This window comes from Convolutriloba macropyga, chromosome 10, assembly GCF_964194025.1.
Source record: "Convolutriloba macropyga chromosome 10, txConMacr16.3, whole genome shotgun sequence".
NCBI lineage: Eukaryota > Metazoa > Xenacoelomorpha > Acoela > Convolutidae > Convolutriloba > Convolutriloba macropyga.
The window spans coordinates 47,653,648-47,668,076 of NC_134477.1; the positions used below are offsets into that span (position 1 = coordinate 47,653,648).

The 14,429-nt window shown below is 35.8% G+C and overlaps 1 protein-coding gene across 2 annotated transcripts; it reads right to left on the bottom strand.

Annotated features, from left to right (window-relative positions):
• Positions 1-1,852: 1,852 nt before the first annotated feature.
• Positions 1,853-13,041, bottom strand: LOC142348176 (folate-biopterin transporter-like). Of its 2 annotated transcripts, none has more exons than XM_075399415.1 (3): positions 11,771-13,041; positions 7,328-7,800; positions 1,853-3,528 (listed from the first exon to the last, which is right to left on the bottom strand). In XM_075399415.1, the coding sequence occupies exons 1-3, from the start codon at positions 11,943-11,945 to the stop codon at positions 2,440-2,442; spliced, it is 1,737 nt and encodes a 578-aa protein (XP_075255530.1). In that variant the 5' UTR covers positions 11,946-13,041; the 3' UTR covers positions 1,853-2,439. The 2 variants fall into 2 exon arrangements, with proteins under 2 accessions (XP_075255530.1, XP_075255529.1); XM_075399414.1 differs by having other exon boundaries at positions 7,328-7,812.
• Between the last annotated feature and the right edge of the window lie 1,388 nt (positions 13,042-14,429).

Sequence of the window (14,429 nt, forward strand, 5' to 3'; positions counted from 1 at the left end):
CAATTGACCAAATAGTCTTGATTGAAAAATCTAGATCCATTTTTCAGGGAGCCAGAATTGAATTGAATTGAATTTGTTTACCGGCGGCAACATAGTTTAAACAGAACAAAATTTATTTAAAGAGAAAAGTTACGCCCGACGGACAACTGAAAAGACTCCTGAAGATGTTTACGAAAACCAAATGAACTACAAGTCAAAAAAATAAGGTAAAGAATTCATAGAAATCCAGAATATATAGGTAAGACAAGGATCTTAAAAAAGTTCTGAGCTCACCTGGAGTCAGTTCTCTTAAGCTTTCTGGAATTAAACTATTTTCTTGAACATAATTGTATGCAATAATTTTGATCCGCCGCCAATTTTTAAGATTCTTTGAATTGGGAACTGGTAAAAGCTTGTGTTTTCTAGTATCCGCATGGTTGCTGAGCGAATTTACTTTTATATATCCGTTTTTCTTTCAAAGTAAATGACCCTACATATTCTACTTTGCATCTTATTTATTTCGTTGATGTGTCTTATAAGTGTTTTGATAAAATAAAAGACCATATTCTATTGTAGATTTCACAAAGACATTGTAAATCGTTAACATTTGACTTTTTGTGAAATAATTTCTTGCCCTATAGGCAAGACCAGAAAATTTCGCAAACTTTTTGGAACCATTTTACAGTGATACGCAAATTTGATTGATCTGTCAAAGTTGATGCCCAAAAATTTGCATTCATCTTTGATTTGAACGCGTCTTGAAAATACCGTCTAGGTATTTCGCTATGTTGTTAAGGCCGAAAGGCATGAGAATGCATTCTTTCATTGAACAAGTTTTGATCAAACCATTCCTTTATTTTTAAATCAGGCGAAAATTCAGTATTTTCATTAACTAAGCCCAATGTTATTGTAGTATCATCCAGATACAGAACCACTTCGGAGTTCAAGCAGCATTGAGGCATATCAAAGGTATAATAGGAAGAAAGTTGGACCTAAGCTGGATCACTGTGTTACGCTTTAATTTATATCAATGGAAATTGACCTCTTATTACTTGTATAAACGTATGGTGATCTGTCTGAGAAACAACTTGAAAGTAATTCAAGTTTTTCCTCTGAAACTGTATCACAAAAACAAAAAAGTTTACAAAACCATTAAGAAATATGACGAAGTATTTAGATACTAACAATCATTGTCAATAGAGTTTGCATACTAATCAATAGAGCTGTATGACATTGGAATGGGCTTTTTAAGACATAATGAAAACCTTTTATGAATTCCTGGAGCATCAAACTGCGGTTACGTTATCTGGTCCAATCGTATTTAGTTACATCATAATCGCAAATTGAAAGTCATATTTCATCACATCTCGTTCGATGCATATCCAACAAAGCCCTATAGGTTTCTCGGATGGATTGATCTCGTCGCCTGAGAGATATGTGCTCTTTTGACTGATTTGTTTGGAAAATTCAACAATTGAGAGTTTGGTTGCTTCAAGATATTGTTTACTCGGGAACGAAATCCTTTTTTATGCTACAATGAGTGAAAGAACAAAGCAGTTTAACCATCTTTTCTGTTGAAGCGGAGAAAATGAGAATAAGATTTCTCTTAAAACTAACACTTTCTAAATTGCGCACCTTTTTTCACGCCTTGACGCAAATCATGCTTATGAAGCAGGGATCATGCTTTAATAGTAGAAATTGTGATGTACGTAGTTTTTTGGTACCATAGTGTATTTAATTTTGTCACTGCTGTTTTGTTCTTCGAGACTGTCTGTGATTGCAAAAAGCAATAAATGAAACAATTTTTGACTGAATTTAGGCAACCCTATTTTTGCAAACTAATCTTCATATCTCATGCTTCGCCACGTAGAAGTAAATCATTATAGCTTTAATTAGAAATAATTCGTACAAACTCTGCTGATATGGTGCAAGATATGAAATCAGTCAACTTTGAGGTGCTCCGTACATTTCATTATTCTTCTAATATCTATTCAGATCCAATCGCCTTCATCCTTAATAAATCTTAAAGCCAATTCCTTGCAACTTTTAATTGCCCATTTTGCAAACCAAATCTGAAATTTCTCTGCTTGAAGAGACCATCTACATTAGATCTGTAAAGTAGCAGCACATGGTCAAGTAAATACGAAAATTTCTACCAATACGAAAAAGTAGATACTGGGAGATTTTCATAAAAACGTATTTGGATCTCTGTAGAGTTGAATCTGTTTCCTCACGTGGCGATTACGAATTTGATTTGTGAAATATGAGTTAACTTGTAATTTGGATGGCTTTTCACTTCCAGGAATAAATAATTTTTTTATTCCAGGAAGAAAACTGCTCACGAGTCGGATGCTAATCCATGTTAATAAACCTTGAAACCATTTATGTTAATAAACCTTGAAACCTATGAGGAAACCATTCAGTTTAAAATTAACAATTACGATTCATGATAATTATGAGTTAGGCTGCGGAACTGCTCTCGCATCCACGCCCTCCAAGCACTTCTAAGCAGGACAACTGTGGAATCAGTGTTGCTATTGACATCAAAAATGAGACGAGGAAAAAGAAGATAACAGCTGATAGGAAAATTGCAGCCAATTTCGGGAAGTACTGCTTTTTAGCTTTGAGCTGTTCAATATCTTCTTTCTGAGAAGGCAAAAGGAGTAAAAGGGGAATTGAGACTACTTGGACAAATAAAGTGACAGCAAATGACAAAGCGACCATGTTTCGATCATAGGCAGTGTCATTGAAGTAACGCGTATCCGTTGAAACGTCGAATCCTGTAGTCATCACATTGGCTATAGGAGTCCCAATGATCATGCCCACAATGAATGACGTCACAAGCAAGCTATGGAACAACGCTTCCAACCCTTTTGGGCATATTTCGATCAACATCAACCCTCCAACTAAATGTCCCATTCCTTCAGGAATAGCCGAAATAACATCATCCGCGAAGTAGAAATACGGGTTTCGCACTATGTCGTAAATTGTCAAAAATTCTACCACGTTGTCTGTAATCAAGTGAACGATTCGGGAAAACAGGAAAATTTTCCTCCATGACGCGTGAAGGAAAAATTTCTTCAGAATCCAAACGCCCAGTATTTCCAGTCCAGTGGCGATGAATTGACTGAAAGTTGTAATCAAAGGTGTTACTTTTGCCCAATTTTTCTTCACTTTCACCCCGGCAGGCGATGAAATTCTGATTGACATGGCCCAGAAAAACAAAACAATAAACACCTGCAAAACTTCACGAGATTGAAAAGCAGCCCAAAATGCCCGGAATTGTTGCTTGACACTGGTTACGGCACCCAATTTTTGATCGTGCACTAGGAACATTCCATTTATGACAGCTACAAAACACATAGCTGACATCACAGCTGATAAAGTTTTGTAAGAGATGCTAAAACAGAATGTTCCCCCATACTCGACGCCGTTCATCAGGAATCCAGTCACGATTATGCTGCAGATGGTTGATGCTTCTATGAACATGTAGATTATGACGTTGATAGAGCCACGTCTTTTGGCAGTTTCTTTCTGGGAGTACTCGATCTAAATAGCAAACTTCTCACGATTGTAAAACAAAGGATTGAGCTTTTTGTTCCGAACTTATGCAGTCAAGATGCTATCGTATGCCTTTGTATAGTTCTCGCATTTTTACCCCTCTCCCTGTAATATTAAATGCAGAACGACATGGATGGCATCATCGAAAGCCCTTGCAGCGTAGAATTGTTCAGCAAACGGGTTTTCTTAATTATACTGTATTTAAAAAAATAAGCGGTTTACGAAAAAATATACGTTTACTGAAAAAAGAAAAAAGGCTGAACCAAAGCGCTGAAATTCTTACTGATCAAATTTCTGCTTCTTCAATTCTAATCAAAAAATGTTCGCAGCTGACTTTATTATTAGCTTTAACATATCCCTTCACATCTTCAACCCGTTAAAATGACAAGGAGTGTCGTTAACGTGAGTTTGCGAATGATTTTACGACTCCACTCAAACACATTTTTGACTTAATTGTCTGTCAAATGAGGATGAGTGAAAAATTCCTATATCAAAAAATTGATTTATCTAAACTCTAGTTGAAAAATCGCCTTCGAATCAAACAAGTGAACAATTAAATAGAACCTCTTTACAGGTCCGATGAAACCTGCCGTTGAGGAGTCTAAGAGACAAGATAAACAAAAAACAAATAAAAACAAAAACCATTATTTATTACAGAAACTCGATGTCTATTATTTTTTAAAAAACCTAAAGTCGAATTAACATCAGATAAAAACTAAATTAAACATTTTCACATGCGTATCAAGAAAAGATACGGGACCTGTTGTTATTGAGAATAATTAATAAGTAGACAAAAAACAAAAAAGACAGAGTTTAAAAAAAACACGTTCAAATTTTTTGAAAACAGTTAATTTCAGTCTTGAAAACCATTAGCTATCCACAGAAATCAATAAATGGCTTCATTTATAACTCCAGAGGAAGCTATTGAGACATGTCTTTATACAAAATGTCATACAACGACAAAAAGAACAAATTAGAGCAACCATCCGAAACTCAATTAAAAGTTGAACAAAACGGAGTCGAAGCCTTCAAAATCATATTTTATTTACTAATAAAATTAAATATGATCAATTTCGCCTTAAATTATTTTTATTTATGAGATGTGACTTGTCATTGATGTAATTATTTCACAAGACAGCAAAATAACCCAAAAAAATTGGGAAAATAGTCAAAATTGCGTTATAAGCACTTGTAACATAATAGCAGAATAAACCTTATATAAATGAGAAAACAGCATTGAAAAATCCATTCTAATTAAACTGAATATAACCGACTAACGTCGAGCGAATTGCTCTCAAACGACCGGCGAGCGGTTGGCTTTGTCAGTAGCTAGCCACGGGGGGGGGGGTGTACCGGGGGCTGATGGGGGGCAACACTGGGTTGGGGGGGGGGGGGGGGGCAACAGCGCGGTGGGGGTGGAGGCAATAGTGGGGGTGTGGGGTCAACAGAGGGGTGGGTTAACCTTTAAGAACCGCCCTTGACACCATAAGTATAAGTATAAATCTCCAAAACAGTTTGAGCTGCAACAGAGCTGAAAGGCTCTAAGAGCACTTAATTCCCGCTGGGCGCTACCTGTTTATCCTGTTTTTGAGGACGAAAAGTCAAAAGTGTCAGACGAAAAATTGGTCAAGCGAAAAATCGCATAAAAAAGACCGACAGGACTAATATAATTGCTACAACTTCGTTTGAGAGCAATTAAAAAAGTTGTCACCCTTTTTTGTTGAAAGTGCGCTACAAATCGAAGGAAAAATGAAAGTGGCAAAACTCAAAACAGCTGAAAACAATAAGACATAGCAACCATTAACTTCTAATTGCGAAATAGTAATTAGATTAGCTTGTTAATGCTTGAAAAACCAATCGGACTTATCAGTGAAACTAAATCTTATGTAAGTCTAAAAAAGAACACCAAAATTCAAAACTCAAAGTTTTCTATCCAGAAAAACCGAACGCTTCTCGCTGACATATTAATGTATCCTCAATGGTCTTATCTAGGACGCAGGTGTGTCTGTCATTAGTTAGCTGTTTAATTCAAATCTTGGTCTGTAACAACAACGTACCATATAAAACAAAGGTAAGAATAATTTTAACGGACCGCGCCTATTATATTCCGTATAATTTTTCGATTAAAAAACTCCCTAACTAGATTAATATTAGAGCTAAGATTGCTGCTTGTCCATTTAAAAAATTAATAGTTCCAACTTTTCGAAACAGCTAAATTGACAAAAAATCGAAAAACAAAAATAAATGAATAACATTGGGTAATTATCGAGTTATATAAGCGAAAAATCATTAGGTATCAGTTCAAAGCGTTTGCTAGTTTATTTGATAGCTCCATAGTTAGCGAAATATATCATTGGTCAATTAGATTTTGCGATAAGACTACAAAAGGAAAACAACAAATGCTCGCAAAACAAGAATTCAGTTACGAAAACCATTTGTCGGAGGCATAAAAACCATTAGCTTTACTTAGGAAACACAATATTCAATCATGGAGTCCCATTAGAACAAAATGAAGACCTCACATTCACTGAACTTTTAAATGAAAATTGGCAAATTTGGCTATAATGGGTATGAAAAAAAAACAACCCTTTTAAAAGTACAATCTGAATACTTTTGATTGCAAAATTCAACGATGAGGCCAAAACTGGCCCTAATATCGCTTTTTTGGCTGCCAACAAAACCTCATTGTTCCAAATGATTACGAATTAGATATTTGTCAAGCAAAAACCTGATATCAAAAATTAATGATGCATTTTTAATAAATATTGATTAAAATTAGCGAAAGGTTGACAAATTGTTAGTTACAGAGAACACTTTCTAAGAAACCAGTGATAAAAATAGTCCTCATCTGAGTAGAAAAAACGTTGTGCGAGCAGTTTTGTGTCTGCACTACCGGTCAATTTGAACAAAGTGGGCACAAGAAGCCTATTTAATGCCATTTTTAACCAAAAGTCGGTTCGAACAATTCAGCAACTTTCTGTTATCTGTAAACATACAACCAATAAGACCCTCGTTAACCATTTTAACACATTTTTTAAGCAAAATTGATAAAAAAAATTCCAGCAAAATACAAAAATTGTGAATAAAATAACAAAAGTGAGGCTATGGTTCACTAACATTAGGCCCTCATAACTGCTCAGAAAAAAAACAAAATTCAGAAAAATCTTTCATATTTTACATTCTACGCTTGACAAGCGTTCTAATGGCAAGTTCCATTCACAACTCTGTACTATGAATATATCGATCGGCGAAAATTGACTGAACAACAAACCCAGTAGTTCCTCCCCCAGTATTGTGGGTCGGAACAAATTTCAATACAATCATGTTAATTATATTAACAACTTTTAGTTGGTAGCTAAACTACTCATTGACAAGACAATCACGAAGTAGCAGTATTAACTTCTAAAAAAAGTTTACCCGCTAGTTGACTTGTCCAAGGCTTATAATTTGATCTAAATTTAAATCTAAGTATGATCTAAAGTTAGTAGAAAAAAGTTTGTTTTCTATGTGTAAAAAGCGTACATTTATTTTACTGAAGAATAATAGACCATTCAGAACAAAACCACCACTCGTTCGAGCCATTTATTAGTCTGTACGATCATTCCTGATCACATCTCTGTTAAAACTGACATTTGGTTTCCACGTTAAAAACACGATTAATCAAGTTACTTATTTTTCGTTTGAAAATATGCAAGCTATTATACAAAAATTTTTGCATTTTTGTAAAAATGTGCGATCTGGCAGGAGGAAGTAAAATATTGACGCCAAAGATCATCCAAAAACGTACCTTCAAACCATCAGCTGCAACATCGGCGAAAGACAGCAACATGAAAGCAAGAGTATTAATAACGACATACTGGATACCCTCCTGCTTTGCATCAGCATTGTATACTGTCTCCTTATTCAAAAAGCAAGTTCCATTAGCATACACTGGCTCATAGTAGGGCTTCGGTACCGGTTTGAACGTAATAATGGCCAAAGGTATAAAGGAAAGACCCATTCCCAATATCATGTATGGTCTTCGCCTTTGACCCGATATTGGCCAGACATCGCTGACCACCCCAATTATAGTTTTAAGAGACCATGCAGCTAATGGCAGGGTACTGGCAGCGCGATACTGGTGTCCATCAAGGTTGAGGTAATTGGCGTAGAATGGGTAAATAATTGAAAAAAGGGTTTTGAGAACGAACCCTTGGAATAGGAAATGGAGGTATAGACCATAACCGAATGTATTCCATTTTACTTCTTCAGGCGGTTTATCTACGAAATCAGCTTCCAAAATAGTTGAAAGCTCATCTTTATCATATAAACGGCGACCAGTACAGTATCTTATTTTCCTCTTCAATTTGCGTATCAATCGAAAAACAAACTGCATTAACGGTTCTAGAAAAAACATTGTTTAATTCAATATTTTTTGCCGATGCGCTATTAGAAATTCCTTTGCTTTTATAGCATATTTAAGTCAAACTTAACAAAATAGCATACGAATATTAGGAGCCGTAATTTTACTTAGGATAAATTTACGTCGTATTACACCCAATAGATGACAAATTTATTTCATGTAAATTTTATGAATGCTGAAAACAATTTCGTGTATGATTTTTAGAGGTCAGTTTGTTATCAGTATGAGCAGCTTGAAAAAATAAAACTAGCAGCCATAAAATGTGCGTATAAGCAATTTAATGTTCTCAATACTTAACATCTATTACACGAGAAGAACATGTTTTAATACAAAACCAGTGGTTAAAATGCATCACAGTTTCAAACGTGTAAGAAAGTATAACCTGTGATTTCAGATAATTTGAAATCAATGAAGAATGGAAATTAACCTTTGATGCAAATCATCTGAAGTAAGTCTATCAAGGTCAGTTGAAAGAAAAAATTGTCACGTGAAAATTGAAAAATGTGTAGAAAATAGCTTTAAATAATCTGTTCGTTTTTCCAAGAGAATATAACCGACTTATGTCAGACCAATTGATTGCAAACGACTGACGAGGCATGAACATACATGGAAAATACAAGATTTTCCTAATAAAATTAATACTCCATTAAGAAAATAGTAGAAACGCAAAACTTAGAATATAAAAATACAAAAATAGAGGCGGTAAAACGCTTAAATTACATATAGTTTAAAGGGCTGAATAGAAAATACTGCGAAAAAAATAAGAACAGCTATATCTTCGATCCGCAAACTTTTTCCACAGCTTTTGCGTAAAAGCTTATTCCAGGACAAACAGAACTTTCGAACATTAAGTTGCTGCTCGTAGTTAAAAAAAGATGTGTCTATTTAAGTAAGCAAAATTCGATTTGAGAAAAAAGTAAGACATTAAAGCTCATCATATTTGAATTCAGATGGCAGAAAATATAAACACCATTACCGAACATTAACTCACCACCTAGGACACAATCCAAGTCAAACGACTCTTCAAGAAGTGCCCAGAAATATGTTTTATCCGGATGTCTCGAGGGACGTATCGACGCAATTTAAGACAGATTTCCTCGACATTAATTTATAAAAATTTCAGAAAACTGAACAGGTACTGCACAAATCTTTTGTTAGGATTCCATCATTGTAGTAAACAAGGAGACTTGGTACTGTGCGTTTGTACATAAAGCTCCGACCTCGCTCATCCACATTTTTGTTTTGATCATCTACTAAATGAGATAGAAAACTTTCAAAAATTCACATCATTCGAATACATCTTGCGTATGAATTAAAAAATAGTTTTAAATTCAAACCCTTAAATGAACTAAACAATACCGTAAATTATGAGACCTGCTATTAACGAGACTAGACAGATAAATAAAATCGATAAACATTAATCACGACCAAAAAAATTCAATGACTTATAAAAACACCGCGCTAACAGTGTCCAATTAGCATCAGATAAAACAAACTAACATAATTTGTGTCTGAACCAATTATATCCCTGTTTCAAGAATATTACTTCAGACAAAAAGAAAAAACACGATCAGAAAAATTTTTCTACCTCGTTCTTTCTCTCTCTCTCTCTCTCTCTCTCTCTCTCTCTCTCTTTGCTGAAACTAGGCTCCAAGCTCAAAACTATTGTTTTTAAAACAATTATTATTAGTCATAACAACCATAAACCTACAACAGAAAAATAACAAATGGATCAACTTTTAAGCTCTCGGGAAGCCAACTGGACAGTTAGTTTTTGAGACTTTGAGACTTAAAAAAACAAAATAACAACCAATACATACAGCACACAAAATTCACGAAGCGTCGAAGCCATAAAAACAATTGAGATTTTCACTGACAATTAAAAAATTTCATTGTGCCTCCTCCGCACGTATATGGGATCAATCAAAAATTTAGCCTTGATAATTGCCAGATCATTCTAATCTGAAAATAACAAAAAAAATATTTATAAAAAACAGCGCCCCAATACAATACGAATGAACTTTGAACTGCGAAAAACTAGCCCAGCCTTTGCTGCTCATCCAGTGGAAACATATTTGCTTCAAATTTTAGCAACAAAGAATCTGACGGTCGATACACCAAAAAGGATAACCAACTGATGTCCGGCGAACGGCTTTCAAAGAGCCGGCGAGCGGTTGGCTTCGGTAGAAGCAAATTGGGTCTTAGGTATGCCAGCATTAGGAGGGTAAATGAGTGGGCGGATTGGAGGTGAGATTTGAGGGAGGGGGGTCACGCGTTCGAGGGTAAAGCGAGGGGGTGCTTGGGGGTTGAGGATCAAATGTTTAAGATTGAGACCCGCCTCTCATACCATGAGATTGTCTCCCCAAAAATAGTCTTGGTAAACCCCACACTTAAAAACTAGAAATGCGCAAGACTAAGAGCGCCTCGGCCACTTGATGCCCACCAAGTTTTACCTTCTTAACACGTTTACGAGGACGAAAAAACAAACGAGACACAAAAATCAGTCGAGCGAAAAAAGATATAAGACCACAAGACTAACATAATTGCTACAAACTTCGTTCTGGATATTTTTATGCGTTAAAAGTTTAAAAGAAAAACCGGCGAAATTTTAATTCTGGAACGCTCATAAGTGGAAGCAAAGCTAACCCTCGCTGGATTTTGAGAAGATTGTGCCAGAAATTTTTAGGTTTGTAGTTATCGCAAATTTACACAAACTGGGCAAAAGAGGAAACCTTGGTGCCATTTTTGAGGAAAAACTGAATTTAGAAAATTTTAGCCAAAAAAGTCGGATCAAACAGTTCAGAAACTCCTCTGTCTTCATAAGTAAAACCAATGAGACTATCGTCAACAATTTTAACGCGTTTTCAGCAGAACAGACAAAACAAAACAACTTGAGCAAAAACACGAAAAATGTAAACAAAAACAACGGAAATCAGTCAAAAGCTTAAAAAGTTTAAACATCGATGACTCCTTGGAAAAACTATATTTGAAAAAAAAGTTGTGAATATGCTCCTCTGGACGGGCTGTCTATTGATACCACACACATCTCTCTCCGATGAATATTCGATCGGCCAAAACTCACTACACGAAAAATTCCGGTTGAGCGTATAGTTTCTCTCCCACTAAGGTGGGTCGGAACACTTACATTTGAAGTATTTTTCCCCACAAAATATGCATCCGAAAAGTAATGATCTCTAACGTTTTTCTAGATTTTCTAACCTACAACTAAATATTACAAATATACCCAGCGGATTGCCGGAAAATAGCCTCTGTTGATTCCAATAAACATGATTGAGATTGAAAGAATAGAAGATATCGAAACGAAGATTTTTGTACAAAAACAATTTTTAAGTCTGATTTATTTTGATGGTATTTCGTAGTTGAACTTACTTCTGTTTCTTAGAGAGAGGCTACAGGGGCTAATATCAATACCAATAAGCATAAGAGATGGCAACTAAGACTTATAGGAACAACGTTCAAATAGCGGGCATCTAAAATTGGGCTTTATGGGTTTATACCGTTTCTATTTCTGACTTCAGTTTTTTATTCTGACTCTGTTCATTTTGAATTGCTTTGCTGAGCAACTGATGTTTAAATTCACTTTTAGAAGAATGAGAGAAGAGAGAAACTAGCCTTGAGAAGTCAAAAAGATTTCACGCAAAATGCTGAAAAAGCGGCAAAACGGTAAAGCGAAAAAAAGTTCGACGATGTAAAAAAAAATAGGAGCGCTATAATAGCCGGCTGAGAAGATGAGGGCGGCTATTAACCAGTTATTCTTAGGCGGTAAGTTACGTATTGTTGGGACTTATACCCAGATGAGCTTTCAACCATTCATAGGGAGGTTATCTTGGGACGAAAAAGCCACGAGATCTCCTTTTCTCGAGGCCACCGATTCTTTCTTTTCACCAGCATCAAAATCTTGTTTCTCACAATCCAAATTCGGTTCAAAACTTTCCAGCCTAAGATTCTTGGGCTCTTTAGTCTCGTGCTCCTCCAACTCCATTGCAACAATCGGATTCTTTCTGGACTTGGACTTTTACGACGCGCGATGTCAAATCCAATAATAGTATCGTACAATAGGAGAAGGAATTCGCGAATATCAGGGGCGCCGTTCCAGTAAAACGATCAATTTATAAGCTTTATGAATTGATTAAAATTAAAATAATAGAAATATCAAAACGTTCTTTAAAGCAGTGTATTAATCTCTTCTAGAAGCCCCATTTGAGATAGTTGAAACCGATTCATACTAAATTAGACCGAGACTTGAAATTGAGCGACAGAAACGCAGAAAGAGCTGCAATGAAACACTATTTGCTCAAGAAGGTAAATACTAATACTCGTGATACAGGTCTTATCTTTCATGACATTCGGTCAACTACTATGCATTTTCTTTATCTTGAGGCTTTAAACTTTCTGCGCCCAGCTTTTCTTAGCTTAGATCAGAAGCTCGAGTTACAAGATCAGATCGAAATCTCACATCGGTGAAATAAAAAGCGTTCAAACCTAGTTCAGAATCAATGCTAGAAAAATCAGATTTATAAAAGTTGAACTTCTAAGACTTAATGGAAGATACAATCTGAGGCATCGACATGTGGCTTATATTACCTCAGTAGTCAATTTAAAACGTATGATTGAGGAAATATGCACACCGCAACTAACAATTGCGTCGTCAAAATCTGACAGTTCATTGAATAATTTTGCGTAACTCTCTCGAGCTTATTTCGTTTGAAACTTTTATAGAAACAATTTTGATTGTTAACTTCAAATTTTTGTCAAAGCACCAATTTTTTCCAAATTCAATCGCAGAAAACAATTTTAATCCAAAACTTAACTGACATCGGAATGAGGAGGCATTAATGTAGAAGATCCGGGTCTCTCCCACTATTATAGCACAGTCCCCGTTATGATATAATTACGGTAATTTGGGGTGGGGAGTATGACAACTCCCGGGGTGAGGTGGTAGAATATGATTCGACATTTTTTTGTCTGGGGATAACCTCCCCCCGCCAGACGATAAATACACGGCCTGGACCATATTTTTGGGTCGTACTATTTCGAATCATGATCTGGCATCAACGAATCATATTCGCCCAACGTCTAAGGGTGGGCAAATATGATTATAGTACATTCCCCGTTGATATTACGGTAATTTGGGGGTGGGTAATGTGACGGTAATATGACAAATATAAGCTGATGGGATACTATGGGAAAGCCAGGTAGATCTTATTAAAAACTGGTCCAGATACATTAATTCAGCAACTACTAGAGAGCAGTTTAATTAAAATTTGTGTGCTTGGCTCGCAAAACAATTCAAACAAGATTGAGTCAATCAGTACTGTCAAAGATGTTCTTGCTGCATCAATTCAAAAACAATTAATATCTGATCAAACAAAATAACATCCACGCGTTACCTTCCAATAAAGTACTCTACTGCTTTTGAAAAGGGACTCCCCACTGGTCGTTCTGGATTTTGAGCATTCATTTGTACCTCAACAGTGGATTTATTAAGTTGCCTTAACCCTCTTGTGGGCGTGTGTAGGTTTCGATCACCGGAGAATCTATCATCGTTTTCATTTGCTATGTTGATCACTCGCAACGGGCTGTCAACTGACAACGAAGTGCCATTTTCTCGTTCCCGCAACGGCACCGATTTCAAAGCCGCTTCCTCTTCAGACAGCAAAACACTTGAATCAGTGCAGGGCAAGACCCCTATCATTGTGTTACGGCCAAACAACTTGCCGTTTTTACGCAGAGCTTTAGCAACTTCTAACCGAGTAGCAAATTTGATATGTAACCAATTGCTTTCATTGCATAACCGATACTCGGAGACAGATGACGTTGATCCAAAGTCGTTCAGAACTTGTTTGGCAGTAACAGGGTTAAACCCAAACACAGTAACCCACAAATCTAGCTCGTTTTCCCCTGACATAGCCAACTAAAAACGGAACTAAAAACGTCTATCACTTAAACCCTGTATCATTATTATTATCTTTAAGTACTCAATAAACTCAGTAACAAAAGTAAACATTCACGTTGCAATTTTAAATAGTAAAAAATCTATTTATAACCCTTTTTGTTACCATTCCCATGAACATGGCTCTATCTTCCTGGAGAGAAAATCCAGACTCAAGACAAACTTTCTGTAATCAGCACTAATTTTAGCATCACGCAAAATCTGTTGATTTCGGTGTTCGTCCATCATTCTAAGCATACAATTGCATGGTATGTTTCAGACGTTTGTGAACAAAAAACCAAAAACGGACTAAGCCCAAAGATGTATTTCAAATGTTACTCAAATTATAATTTAATACCTGCTTTATGGCTGAATCAAGTTGAACTGGAGTCAACGAATTGAAAGAGATATTTATTTGGATTTTTTAAAAAGCTCAGTCCTCGAGTTACATTCATAAAACTCACGTATCAACGCTGACGTAAGTAAATTAGCATGGTGATAGTTGAACCGGTATTGGAATCAATTCAGAAGTTA